At 46.6% G+C, this 14,267-nt stretch overlaps 1 protein-coding gene across 2 annotated transcripts; it reads left to right on the top strand.

The window, feature by feature from the left end:
• The first annotated feature begins 2,226 nt into the window (after positions 1–2,226).
• Positions 2,227–13,523, top strand: lamc2 (laminin, gamma 2). Of its 2 annotated transcripts, XR_015852377.1 has the most exons (21): positions 2,227–2,367; positions 3,913–3,997; positions 4,088–4,200; positions 4,262–4,393; positions 4,466–4,655; positions 5,011–5,123; positions 5,191–5,571; positions 5,705–5,926; positions 5,997–6,109; positions 6,172–6,322; positions 6,399–6,604; positions 6,696–6,775; positions 6,857–6,994; positions 7,062–7,206; positions 7,409–7,558; positions 7,992–8,106; positions 8,178–8,374; positions 8,668–8,817; positions 8,881–8,980; positions 11,854–12,817; positions 12,987–13,523. XR_015852377.1 is itself a non-coding variant. In XM_088350610.1 (20 exons), exons 1-20 carry the CDS (start codon positions 2,310–2,312, stop codon positions 12,105–12,107), a joined length of 3,093 nt encoding a protein of 1,030 aa, XP_088206736.1. In that variant the 5' UTR covers positions 2,227–2,309; the 3' UTR covers positions 12,108–13,523. The 2 variants fall into 2 exon arrangements, 1 of the variants encoding a protein (XP_088206736.1); XM_088350610.1 differs by having other exon boundaries at positions 11,854–13,523.
• Positions 13,524–14,267: the final 744 nt, after the last annotated feature.

Genomic DNA, 14,267 nt, shown 5'->3' with positions numbered 1-14,267 from the left:
GTTCATCAAGGAATCACGTTTGTCTCGTTTGTTTTGTTTTTGAAATCTGTACAAGGTGACCTTGTGTCACTTCCAGTCCGTCTGTCTCGGGAAACCGGTCCTCTACCTTCTTGCCCGTGCGGTTCTTCCTCTGGACAGCGTCGGTCCAGTCGTTCTCGTTTGTCGTGTTTGACAAGGAATCGCGTTAGTCGGGTTCATCTCGTTCATGTCGATTCAGTAAAGCTTGTTTACCAACTTTGCTACCTTACTCCCATTCCTGGTGGGGTTTTTTTTCTATCTTCCAAAGAGGCGGGACTTTGTCACCAGAGCATATCCTTGGTGGTCTCTGGGACTTCCTGTTGGTGGGACGTCCCTGGGAAGATGTGCTAAACAGAAGCTGCGCTTCAAGTCCCTCCGGTTGTTTTGAACTTCTTCTCTGTTTGTAAATTTGAGTCTCGAAACCGCTCACCAGCACATGAGAACTGGTTCCTTCTGGTAGACTTCCAGTAGGTGACCAGTAAAGGATTTTATACATCCCATGAACTCTTCTTGCATTTTAGATGTAATGAACAACACCAGACCAAAACTTGATTGCCAAATTAACGATTAAGCGGTTATGGCGTCTGTTTCCTGAGGCCATGAGAGGGATTAAAGGATTTTGACTATAAAGGATTTTATACAATTGACTCATAATGCAATGAAGATTTTCACTGAGTGGGCTTTCGTTCAATGTACGTGTATGTGTCAGGGCAGGCTGTTCGAAATGCATAATATTTTGTCTAGGGAATTTTGATCACATGACTCGTGGAAGCGACGTTGTTTTGGGAAGCCAGACATCGAGGCGCTCGTGGATGAGATTGTGAAGCCCGGGGGGCTTCCTTGGCACGCCCATGGGAGGAGCCGGCACATCATCTTGTAAATTGTTCCCAAGTTTGACTCCGCACACAGACACAGACATACTTTTCCTGGTGGTTCTCACCTTCGAGATTATGAATTTACTACAGCCCCTTAAGTTATAATTTCCCTCTCTCCGAATGAATGATTTTTGGATGTTTTCTGGCACTATGTTTTAGGTGACCTTAAATAGCAGTTGTGCAGTGAAAAATTTTACTCAATCATCCAATTTTATGGTTTGGACTGCAGGAATAAAATATGAGTATGATCTCGATATCCGACGCTGTGTATGGTTCTCATTGCATGTTTTTGGAGGATAAAAGGGGCTCAACTTTTGTCATTATTGCCCCAGATGTAGACCACGAAGACAAGTTGGGAGAGACTATGTTTCTGGAAGCTGGAAGAAGTGGCTCGGGAGCGGGAGATTTGGACTTCCCTACTAAGGCAGCTGCCCCTAGATAAGTGAATGTCTGTGACTTATTCTCAAAAACTGCTGTGAACATTGACAAATGTCACATCACACAGAGTGACTCAGTTAAAAATTGAGGTGTCATATTTGACCCTTATCTATCCTTTGAAACGCATGTAAAGAAAATGACTAGAACCGCTTTCTTACATTCTTTCATTGCTAAAATCCGTTCAATACTGATGCGGAAATTATAATTCATGCGTTTGTTACCTCCCGTCTCGATTACTGTAATGCACTACTCTCCGGTCTCCCGAAGTCTAGAATCAAGTCTCTTCAGCTGGTACAAAATGCCGCAGCGAGGCTTTTAACTAGGACAAAAAAGTACGATCACATAACACCGATTTTGGCTAACCTGCATTGGCTCCCAGTTAGCCTTAGATGTGATTTCAAGGTTCTCTTAGTATTATACAAAATAATACATGGACTTGCTCCCTCTTATCTTTCAGATCTGATTTCCCGCTATGTCCGAAGCCTACGATCTGAGAGCAGGAGCAAAGAAGTGTTCCGCTGGTTCGAGAGCATTCTCCATCCGGGCACCGGTGCTGTGGAATGCTCTTCCCCCTGAGATCCGATCTGCAACCTCAGTGGAAATGTTTGAATCTCAGCTTAAAACTCATTTCTACTCCATAGCGTATGAATAACCTACTCTTCTCGTCGGCTGAAAAATAGTCTGTGTAATATAGTGTAATAATCTGGGAAGCCCTTTGAGACTCTTCGTGATTTAGGGCGTCACAAATAAAAATGACTTGACTTGACTTGACTTGAAATGTTGCATCCCAGACGCCGGATTGCACCACCGAGGGACAACGGTGAGCTCGTCTGCGGCTTTTGCTTCGACACAGACGACACAGTCGTGAAAAGAGCCAACGCCCAGTCGGTCGTGTCCTCGCACGCCCGCTAGCACGCCTTAAAAGTCGAGCCTCGCGAGCGGGAGCAAGACTCGGAGGAAAAGTGGGAGGACGTCGACATGAAGATTTTCTCCTGTGCGATTTTCTTGGCGCTCGGCACTTTCACGGCCTCCGGCGGTAAGCGCCTTCCACCTTTCTTTCGAGCCGATCAAGACTTTACCTTTGACCTTTACACTCACCTGATTTGCTCTCGTTTGTTTACGCTAGCTCGCTCTCGTTTGCGACCATTGGAACTTGATTCTTCAATTCGTCCACATTGACGTTGATGTAGGTAGATGCTCAAAAATCAGGGAAAAGGCAGCCTAGCTAAATCCTGTCTAGCTCTTCAAGTGTTGAACAGATTGGAAGAGTCGACTTACAGTGCTACGAAAAAGTCAACTGATGGAATTTCTCATGATTTCTGCATCAAAACACCAGCAAACGTGACCTGAGGGGGAGGAACAAGTAACTTAATGTGTTCTGATCTTTGTGAAATTCACACGGATGAATATACTGTCTCCTTTAACAAAACCACCCCAACATTTAGAAGATTCCCTATTTTTTGGAAATAGCTTGCAAAACAAGATAAGACGAGGGAGGAATAAGTAACTAAATTTGTGATCTTTGTGAAAATCACATGGATAAATATACTGTCTACTTTGACAAAAACCACCCCAAGATTAAGAAGTTTCCATATTTTATTGGAAATAGCTTGCAAAACAAGAACAGACGAGGGAGGAATAAGTAACTAAATTTGTGATCTTTGTGAAAATCACACGGATAAATATACTGTCTACTTTAACAAAAACCACCCCAACATTAAGAAGTTCCCACATTATATTGGAAATAGCTTGCAAAACAAGAACAGACGAGGGAGGAATAAGTAACTAAATTTGGGATCTTTGTGAAAATCCCACGGATGTATATACTGTCTGCTTTAACCAAAACCACCCCAACATTGAGAAGTTTCCATATTTTATTAAAAATAGCTTGCAAAACAAGAACAGAAAAGGGAGGAATAAGTAACTAAATTTGTAATCTTTGTGAAAATCACACTGATCAAAGAACACAGCTTATCCTTTAGTTAAAGACAGATTTTATTTTTTGATGAAGCTAGCAAGCAAACTATGAAAATGGGTTCAGTTACTTGTTCCTCCCTCCCCCCAAAAATCACCATCAAATGTCATCGGATTTTGCCACCCTCTGAGGAAAGCCCAATCCTGACACACCTGAACAACGAACTCTTTGACGTGATTTGATGAGGAGTTGTTTTGGGGTGCCATATTTGCGGCTCATCTGAGGGCTTTGGACCTGGTTTTTACAATCACTATTGTCTGTGGGCAAATCAGAAGAAGCCTTGCTCTGGTTGAACTTACACGGTCACCAGAGGTAGTCTTGTGTTTCTATTTCGGGCCCCAGTCTGACTTTGTAGAGTGGACAAGTCCTCTTAAAGCTTCTTCGGTCCTTGAGTCTTCAGTACTTGTATCTTCAGTCTGTGAATGTACTTGGCTTTGGAACAGTGTCTCAAGGATTCAAAAAATTGAGCAGACCCTGAGTTGAAGTTGAAGGCCAGGGTTCACCGGCCTGTCACGGTCCCACTTCAAGGGGGACAAGAAGGGCCCAGGTGTTATTGTGCTTTTGGGACTTGTTTACCGGCATATGACTTTGTAAGTGTTCCTCCAGGTTCTCTGAGCAGTCCCTGCAAAGAAGGAGACACAGGAACCAAGTGTGCCCCCTGCGATGATGGAGCAGCAGGATGTCCACCAAGGTCAAGGCCCGAGCTTTACATTAGCAGCATAAACAGGACAGTTTTTGGGCTCTTGGTGATTGGCGTTCCGACTCGTCTTCCTTTCCGCAGGCGCCAACGCAGAGAGGTTTCTGGGACTTTGTGCTTCTGTTACGGGCACAGCAGCCAATGCTCTCCTCAGTCGGTGTACAGCGTCCACAACATCTCGTCCACTTTCGAGCACGGTAAGCACTGGCAGGGGGATCTTGCCGGTACCCTGACGTAATTTACGCGTGGGATCTGCAGGTCCCGAGAACTGGAAGGCGGCTACCTCTCGCGGCCTCACCCCAGAGAACGTCCATTCCCGCTGGTCTCCCAAATATCAGGACATGGAGGTGATTTCTACAAATAGTCTGCCGCTTTACCTGTACGCGCCAGGTGAGCATAGCCCGCCCCTGTTTCAGCCGTCGGCCACTCACCGCCCTGGCGTGACTGTTGCCTTTCTTGCAGCTCCTTACCTGGGCAACAAACTGCTTAGCTATGGTCAGAACTTGTCGTTCTCGCTGCGTCTGGACCGTGGCATCCGACACCCGTCCGTCCACGATGTGGTCCTGGAGGGCGCCGGCCACCGGATCTCGGCCTCGTTGGGCGACCTGCACTCTGTCCTTACTTGCGGACAGAAAGTCAACTACACCTTCAGGTCTGGGTTACGCCGATGCGAAAAAAACATTCCAGGCGCTCAGACAAGTATGAACAAACGGAGGAATCTGCGGCGCTCACGGGCTTTAAACATGACTTGCACTCCATTTAAACTAAGTGGGGAATTTTGACCTTTATTCATGAAGTCTTGTTTGGCACAGGAGAATTCATTCTACACAATCACACTTTGTACTTCAAACTCACAAGGGAAAAAAATCTGCACAATTTTGAACTCTTCTTTTTGTGCTAATTAGAGCAAAGGGACTCACAAATCCCCGAATCTCATTTGCCACAATCACATGTGACCTTGTGCACTCGATTGACCTGGTTGTTGCTCTCTCTTTGCGCTGTGTTAGACTGGATGAGCAGCCTGGCAGCAGGTGGCATCCTCAGCTCACCACTCTCCAGTTCCAAACCCTCCTCCAGAACTTGAGCGCCATCAAGATCCGGGCCACCTTCGGAGACAGAGGTTAACCAGAAACTCGGATCCCGCCGGCACGGCGCCGTTGTGCTCTTCAACTGTCAATTGTATGCAGGACGAGGCTACCTGGATAACGTGCAGCTGGTGACGGCTAGGCGAGGGGAGGGCGCCCCTGCCCATTGGGTGCTGACTTGTGTCTGTCCGCCTGGGTACGAGGGCGACTTCTGCCAGCAATGCTCGGCAGGCTTCAAGCGGCAGGTGGCCGGCGAAGGCGCATTTGGCCAGTGCCAGCCCTGCAGCTGCCAGAGCGGCGACTGTGATCCGGAGACAGGCGATTGTTATCCCGCAGACGAAACACGAACATGCTCGGACGGATTCTACTGGGACTCATGGTTCCGGCGCTGTAGTCCCTGTCCCTGTCCCGAGGGAGCGCGGTGCTCGCTGGCTCCGGGGTCTTTGCGACCGGAGTGTCACTTGTGTCCTACAGGAACCACCGGTAGGGCCTCCACACATTAGATACAACAGTATATGATAAGGCAATGGGTATTACAGAGCCAGGATCAGGGTTACATGTCTTATACCATGGTCTCAACTTGACCTCTAAGGCCTGTCTCACTGTGTGCATCTAGGCCTGCGCTGTGACCAATGCCAGGAAGGCTTTTATGGCTCACCAGCTGCAGGGCAACCGTGCCAGCCCTGCCAATGCAACGGCCACATCGACCCCAGCGTGGCGGGAAGCTGTCACCCAACCAACGGTGAATGTCTCAAGTGCCTTAACAACACAATGGGCCGCCACTGTGACATATGCTTGCCCAACTTTTATCACCGCCGCCTAGAGGACGCCTGCAGACGTGAGTCACGTGACCGAGCCCACATGGCACTGGTGTTGTCAAACTTGACCGTTTCCCGTGTTTGGTGTAGCATGCGGCTGCGATATTGAGGGCTCTGAGTCGACGCAGTGCGATGACGTCGGGGGGTCCAAGTGTCAGCCGTCCCGCGACTGTCCCTCCTGCTTTGACGGAGCCAAAGCCAAGGTGAAAACCGGATTCCTCCAACTCTTTTGCCATTTTTTTTTCAATCTACCTGTAATTTGCAGATGGACGAGTTAGCTTTCAAACTTCGGCAGTTGGAAGCGCAGAACTCTCAGATAGGCGCCGGTCCACAAAACAACGCCGAAATAGCCACTGCCCTGAGCGCGGCTGAAGTGCTAGCCGAAGACTTGGAGGACGATTCGGAGAAGCTAGCAGGTCCCGCTTCCTTACTCCTCATTGCACACATAGTGGATTCCTGTCCGGTCTAAGCCCCGCTCACTATGTCCTACAGATCTCCAGAAACGGCTGCAGGACAGTCTGAATGCCCTCAACCGTGCTCGTAAGTCTGAGGAACAGGACATCCAGAATGTGGCCGACGCCACCGGCGACATCAAGCGCCGTTGGCAGACCTATGGCACCAAAGCTGAACAGCTTCAGGATTTGATGGACGACATGAAACTCCAACTGGATCAAGCCAAGACGAGTCTCCGCTCGGCTGTGAGACCTCGCACCTTTGGAGTGGAGCGCCAGCTGTCTGTTGTTATATTGTCCTAACCTAACAGCGGATCTTTTTGTCGCTTTCTTGCAGGAGTTCCCATCAGGCGATTCACCCGTTTCTCCAGACCTCCTCTCCTCGTTGGCGCTGAAATCGACCAACTTGGCGGAAAAGTTTGTGCCAGCCGCAAGCCCGTCGCTTTGCTTGACTGTCTAAGGTGTTAAAGTGTTGAAGTCTCTAAATCAATCTCTTAGGCATCAGACGAAGGCAGCGTCGGTGGATCAGAGCGCCAACGATGCTCTGGGCCACTCGGAGGAGAGCCTGGCACTGGTCCGGGAGCTCCTTACCAAGGGGAACAACGTGAAAGATGTGGTCGGGGGAGTGAAAACGGCGTAGGTTCTCCTCCGGTCGAACGGGTTTGGCTCTTTATTGGTTCTGATGGGGTGAGCCCCTCTTCAGGTATGACGGGATGGTGACGCAGGTCAAGGGTTTGGAGAACCGAGCTGTTCTTGTTGGGGACCAGGCCAAGGAAGAGAGCGGCAAGGCCAACAGCATGTTGGAGAACATCAACAAGATGGCTAAAGACATCCCACCAGCGCTAACGGTCGGTTTGGTGTATTCTTTGCAGTAAGACTTCATGTTCCTTCCTAGCTCTGAACTCTCTGAGATCACTAAGATGTGACTTTTTGCTGACAATATTTCAAATAAATCTCAGGGGATTTTAAGAATGTTCAGGATTATGCCAGTGGCCGGATAAAATTGCCCAACATCTTAAAGCCGCTCTTTGATATTCTTGTTGCCTCCAGGGGGACACAAACGCCATGGCGGCCAAGCTGGACCTTTTGAGGAAGACGGCAGAGGGAAACATGGCGGGCCTGGCGGCGTTGCGCGAGGATGTTGGGCGGGACACGCTCGCGGCCCGTGACCTCCTGGAGCAAGGAAAGGGCGCTATTCAAGTAGGGAACCTGACACCCTCCCCTTATTGGTTATCATCAGTTCCAGAAGTGTTTCCTGTCCTTTGCAGTCTTGTCCCACACTGTTCTGGGTCCGTCAGACCTCAACCTTGTTTCTGTTGACACATTTAGTTCAGTCCTGACCTTTATCCTCCTCCATTTGCTTGGTGTCCCCTGTTTTGTCCTGTTCAATGTTGTGCCCTCCAAAACTTAGCCTCACACCCACGAGCTGGGTCACCATGGGGCACCGCATCCCTGTGGTGTGTCTTGGGCAAGTACAGCCTGGCAGCACCTATCCCTCTCCAGGACGGTTTCTGGGTTGCGGTTTTTGGCCATCACGACCTGAATCTTATCGTATTTGGCCCCACTCTTACTTTCTGTATGCAACACTTGTCCTTTCATTCTGACTGTGACTGATGTGGTGTCCCCTTCACAGGGCATGGATGTTCTGACGGGCCGAGTGGACGCCGCGTATGCTGACACCAAAGGGGCGATGCAGCGCATCAACGGCAACATGAACGAGCTGGACACCGCCCTCAATACTCTGAGAGGTCTGGGGATTTTGACAAGCCGGCTCCGTCCTCTCCGGCGGTTTTGACCTCTGTGTCTCGTACGTCCTCAGGTTTCGACCAGCAGATCGCTGACAACCAAGCAAAGGCAGACGCCGCCATCAAGCGTCTTCCGATAATCAACGGCACCATTCAGCAGGCCGCCAAGAGCAACGCTCAGACGCGAAATCTGCTGAAGGCCGTTACCGCTGACTCGGACGGGGCCATGGCGGCCTTCAACCGGCTGGAAAACCTGATCCCGGCTCTGGAGGTGCGGTACTCTACACAAAATATAAAAGGAACTAACCATATTGACCAAAACATAAACAGAAACTAGCTCAAACGGAACAAAATAGTTTGCAAATGCATTTTTTGTCCTGTTCGAGAAGTTTTCCTGAATATTTGAGCCGGACACGAGTGAATTCCTCCAGTTCAAGCGGTGTGGTTGAAACTATGTCGCTAAAAACTGCACAGACCACATCAAGTGCCGGACTTACCGGGTGCAAGAGTCAAACAGTGCCTCTGAGTTAGACAGCGAGTGATTGCATATTTTTCCCCGTCCAGGGTGCGATGGGGTCCACGCCATCTCTAGGAGCGGACGTCAGCAGACTGAACTCGGCGGTCATGGACCTTCAGGTCCTGGCGGGCGACGTGGGGGCGCGACTTGGCGGCGATCTGGACAACGCCAGGAATCTCGAAGTCAACGCCGCTGAGGTGAGCCAAGTTCCGCCGCCGGTCCCGAAATGAAGACGGCAAAGTCACGCTTTTGATCGGCAGGCTAACGCCAACGCAGCCGCCGCCCTGGGGAACGCCAAAGGGGCCCGAGCAGCCGTGGGAAAAATGCTGCAAGACATTGCCAACAAAATGGCCAACGTCGGTGAGAAACTCCATTGACAACGTTTTTCCATGCAGTCTTCATTTGTTTCCTGGTTTATTGTGGTGAACTTGAAGTCTTGGTGTAAAATCCAGTCCCTACTTCCCAAACGATCAAACTCAATTTGGGTTTCTTTCCTTTGTGGTTATTATGTTCTTGTTTTCGTCTGATACACCAAATGGTTCTAATCCGGTCTCAGGTCTCTGTGCTCGTTTGGGCCTCGACTAACAGAACCCTCTTGTAGTCCCATAGATCAAGGTAGTACCCTTTACCTGCGCCGACTTCTGCATTTGGAGGACATAAAACAAAACATGAAACAAAAACAAGTACATGAAATGATCTGATCTGCATTTCTATAGCGCTTTTTACTTCCCAAAGCGCTTTACAGTGTGCTTCACATTTCCCAATAGCGGCCGTGCAGCCATGTAAGACGCTAACCTGCTTATTGGGGGTGTTAGGGGTTCAGTGTCTTACCCAAGGACACTTCGACATGTAACACGGACAAGCCGGGATTCGAACTGGGATCCCTTGATGCCAAGACAAGCGCTCTACCTCCTGAGCTACTGCTGCCCCCATGGCATGTCAGGGGAAAAACTATCTTCTGTGTTCTAACTAAACAATGGACTTTCCACAAATGTAGGCACAAAATCAAATATTTACAGAAATGGTGTACCAAAACAGAACAAGGAAGTTCACCAAGATTTTCAGAGTTCAAAGACATCAAAGCTTCGCTACGTCACACTCAATGACGCAACACCATGGTGAAACACTAACTAGATCTAGAATCTAGATTCTAGATGGACCGAACATGAATCTAACTGAAACAAGAGAGAGAAACTAGCTTAGATTGAACACAACATGAAAGATATAGCCCAAACATTTTGCAACATAAACTAGCAGTGAACAACACAAAAAAGGCTAAAACATGAACTATGTTGGAATACCAATTGGTTCTAACTGAACAAAACACAAAAGGAATAGCTTTTATTCAACCACAAGAGAAATAAACTAGATAAAACTGAACAAAACATGAAAACAGAAGACATTAGGGGATGTGTTTGAATACGAATTGGATCTAAATGAACAAAACATCATCTCAAATTGAACCAATAGTAAAGGAAGTAGATCTAGACCAACAAAACATTAAAGGTAAAAATGCCAGACAATTTCAAGCATAAACTAGCTCACTGTGGTCAAAACATGAAAGGAGACAACACAAGACATGTTGGAAAAATCTCTAGCATGAAAGATACAAGTTGTAACTGAACAAAACATGTAAACAAGATCTAGCTGGACAAAACGTGAAATGAAGAAAAACAAGCTTAAAAAGAAAACTAGCTGTAAATAAATATAACATGAAAGAGGGATAAACATATGATTTTTTGGGAACAATAACTAGTTCTAACTGAACAAAACAAGAAAGGTCTAGTCCAAATTGAACACAATGTGAAATGGGAAGACATTGAGGGCTACGTTGACAAGGAAGTTCACCAAGATTTTCAGAGTTCAAAGACATCAAAGCTTCGCTACGTCACACTCAATGACGCAACACCATGGTGAAACACTAACTAGATCTAAATGGACAGAACATGAATCTAACTGAACCAAGATGAAAGAAACTACCTCAGATTGAACACAACATGAAAGAAAGTGAACAACACATAAAGGCTAAGACATGAACTATGTTGGGATACCAATTGGATCTAAATGAACAAAACATAATTTCAAATTGAACCAATAGTAAAGAAAGTAGATCTGGACAACAAAACATGAAAGGAAAAGATGCCAGACATTTTCAAGCATAAACTAGCTCACTGGGGACAAAACATGAAAGGAAACAACACAAACCATGTTGGAGTACCAACTGGTTCTAACTGAACAAAACACAAAAGAACTAGCTTTTATTAAACCGCAAGTGAAAGAAACTAGATAAAAATGAACAAAACATGAAAAGGGAAGACATCAGGGGATATGTTGAAATCAAAATCTCTAGCATGAAAGATACAAGTTGTAACTGAACAAAACATGTAAACAAGATCTAGCTGGACAAAACGTGAAGCTGAAAATGAAAAACTAGCTGTAAATAAACATAATGTTAAAGAGGGATAAATATAGGATATTTTGGAACAAAAAAAACAGTTCTAACTGAACAAAACAAGAAAGGTATAGTCCAAATTGAACACTTTGTGAAATGGGAAGACATTGAGGGCTACTTTGGCATAAGAACTAGATCTAACTAAACAAAGCATAAAATCGTCTAGCCGTAAAAAATAAAAATAGCTCCCACTGAACAAAACATGAAACAAAAACAGTCACCTAATATGTCAGGAGAAAAACTATCTTCTATGTTCTAACTGAACAAAACACAAAAGGACTAGCTTTATTAAACCGCAAGTGAAAGAAACTAGATAAAAATGAACAAAACATGAAAGTAAGCCAAGCACAGGATATGTTGGGAAAAAAACTAGCTCTAACTAGATAAAGTATGAAATATACTAGCTCTAACTGAACAAAACATGAATGTAGACCTGGCCTGGAGAGGGATGTGGGCCACCAGGCTGTACTTGCCCAAGACACACCACCTATGTGACTAAGGGATCCAACCGTTTTGGAAGAAAAACTATCTCCTATTAAACAAATTATGAAAGTTACTCACTGTAACTAAACAAAACATGAAAGAAGACGACACCATGGTATTGGTCTGAGTCTTGGTCTTGGTCTGAACTCCAGTCCCTTTCCTAAACTATCGAACTGAATTTGTTTTTGCTGCTTTGTGGCTCCTTTTCCTTGAATGGACCTCCAAACCTTTCCAGTCTGGTCTCAGTCTTCATATTGTGTCCTGGACTCCCCGATCTAACTTTGCGGCGGTCCCCCAGGTCAAGGCAGCACCTTCGACCCCCGCCGGCTTCAGGAACTGGAGGACTCCGTGGCGGGGGCCCGCCAGGACGTGTTTTCCCGTCTCGGGCCTCGACTGAGGGACGCCGCGGAACGCGAGGAGGCTCAGCGCCGCCGGTTGAGGACCTTGGACGGGGACATCGACGCCATCTTGGGGGACATCGCCAACCTGGAGGACATCTTGAAGACTGTCCCCAGCGGATGCTTCAACACGCCCGCCATCGAGAAGGCCTGAGGTGCCGGATGAACTTTTGAAGCCCCGCCCCCTTTTGCCGTCGTTGTAGCCAACGAGCCGGTCGATTGGCTGCCGTTTGAGCTTCTGGACTGGTTGGAATTTTGTTTTGTCTCTTCTCAAAATGGACAAACCCAAGCGACTACAGAAAAAGTGGATTGGAAAACTCGTCTTCATCACCTTCTCTGAAGATCTCAGATGCTGCCTGAAGAATTTCAGGTCCAGAAAGTCCAAACCAGACCATGTTTGGCCTTCAGTGTCCTCCACAGGGGGCCGGTTTAGCTTCGGCACTTCCAAAAACGGGCAATGTTTGGACCTTTGGACTTTCCGGACCTGAAATTCTGGGAACAATATTAAAAAGCTCGTTGTTAATGTTTTCTCTGAAGATCTCAGATGCTGCCTGAAGAATATCAGGTCCAGAAAGTCCAAACCAGACCACAGTTGACCTTCAGTGTTCTTCATAAAAGGCCGTTTTAGCTTCAGCACTTGTGGCTAAATCCAAGAGGAGGCAGGGTCTTGACCTTTGGACTTTCCAGACCTGAAATTCTAGGAACAAGATTAAAAAGCTCGTCGTTAATGTTTTCTCTGAAGATCTCAGATGCTGCCTGAAGAATTTCAGTTCCAGAAAGTCCAAACCAGACCTCGTTTGGCCTTCAGTGTTCCTCACAGGGGGCCGGTTGAGCTTTAGTACTTGTGGCTCAATCCAAGAGGAGGTAGGGTTTGGACCTTTGGACTTTCCAGACCTGAAATTCTGGAAACAATATCTCAGATGCTGCCTGAAGAATTTCAGGTCCAGAAAGTCTAAACCAGCCCACGGTTGACCTTCAGTGTTCTTCATGAAAAGCTTTTAGCCTTCACACTTGTGGGTAAAACCAAGAGCAGGCAGGGTTTGGACCTTTGGACTTTCCAGACCTGAAATTCTGGGAACAAGATTAAAAAGCTTGTAGTTAATGTTTTCTCTGAAGATCTCAGATGCTGCCTGAAGAATTTCAAGTCCAGAAAGTCCATATCAGATCACGGTTGACCTTCGGTGTTCTTCATAAGAAGCCGTTTTCGCTTTGGCACTTGTGGCTAAATCCAAGAGGAGGCAGGGTTTGGACCTTAGGACTTTCCAGACCTGAAATTCTAGGAACAAAATCCCAGATGCTGCCTGACGAATTTCAGGTCCAGAAAGTCCAAATCAGACCACGGTTGACCTTCAGCGTTCTTCATAAAAAGCCGTTTTAGCTTCGGCACTTATGGCTGAATCCAAAACGGGGCAAGGTTTGGATCTTTGGACTTTCTAGACCTGAAATTCTAGCAACAAGATCTTTGGAGAAGATGTTAAACAGGAAGAAGAGGAGATGAATGAAATGACAAAACCAGTTCTTGCCTCGATTTACTCAGAAAATAAAATGAAATCATAGAAATAATAATAAATGTTTTTCTAGGTCTTCTGCTTTTCGTCTCTCGAAAGATCAGTTTGCTCATCTTTGGTCGAATTTCCATGGTTTTATTTCCTAATATTTGATTTTTTTTGTCCTGGACCTTTGTACCATGTCCTTCAACAGTTTTCAGTTTTTTAGAGAAAAATTGTTTTGGCACATTTTTAAGTTCAATTGAAATGGATTTTACACAAATGTAGGCACAAAATCAAATATTTACAGAAATGGTGTACCAAAACAGAACATGGAAGTTCAAGATTTTCAGAGTTCAAAGACATCAAAGCTGCGCTACGTCACACTCAACGACGCATCCTTGCAACACCATGATAGATAGATAGATAGATAGTCACGGGACCAGACCAGAGCGGAGGCAGGGAGGGAGAATTCATTTGCGTTAACGATTAGTACTTTTATTTAGCAAAATAAAAGTCGTCCAACTCTCAGGGACAAAACAAAACAAAAACAGGCTTACAGGAACTAAGACCAGGGAATACTCACAAAACACACAACTCGAACAGGCAGGCAGGGGAGTCGGAGGGGATCGTCCGCTGAGTTCATTTCTTGGCTGGTTCATTCTGTCACGAGGGACCGGACCAGAACGGAGGCAGGAAGAGAGAACTCATTTGCGTTAACGATTAGTACTTTTATTCAGCAAAATAAAAGTCGTCCAACTCTCGGGGACAAAACAAAACAAAAACAGGCTTACAGGCAAACAGGAACTAAGAGCAGGGAATACTCA

Source organism: Urocampus carinirostris, chromosome 1 (assembly GCF_059441175.1).
Source record: "Urocampus carinirostris isolate Australia breed hairy pipefish chromosome 1, RoL_Ucar_1.0, whole genome shotgun sequence".
Classification (NCBI taxonomy): domain Eukaryota; kingdom Metazoa; phylum Chordata; class Actinopteri; order Syngnathiformes; family Syngnathidae; genus Urocampus; species Urocampus carinirostris.
Note: the sequence above shows the minus strand (reverse complement) of the source record. Positions and strands in the feature narration are given on the sequence as shown.

Coding starts and splice junctions, on each gene's coding strand:
- lamc2 (XM_088350610.1), top strand. CDS start 2,310: ATGAAGATTTTCTCCTGTGCGATTTTCTTGGCGCTCGGCACTTTCACG. Junction 2,368..3,912: donor CACTTTCACGGCCTCCGGCG/GTAAGCGCCTTC, acceptor GTGTTCCTCCAG/GTTCTCTGAGCAGTCCCTGC. Junction 6,605..6,695: donor AGACGAGTCTCCGCTCGGCT/GTGAGACCTCGC, acceptor GCTTTCTTGCAG/GAGTTCCCATCAGGCGATTC.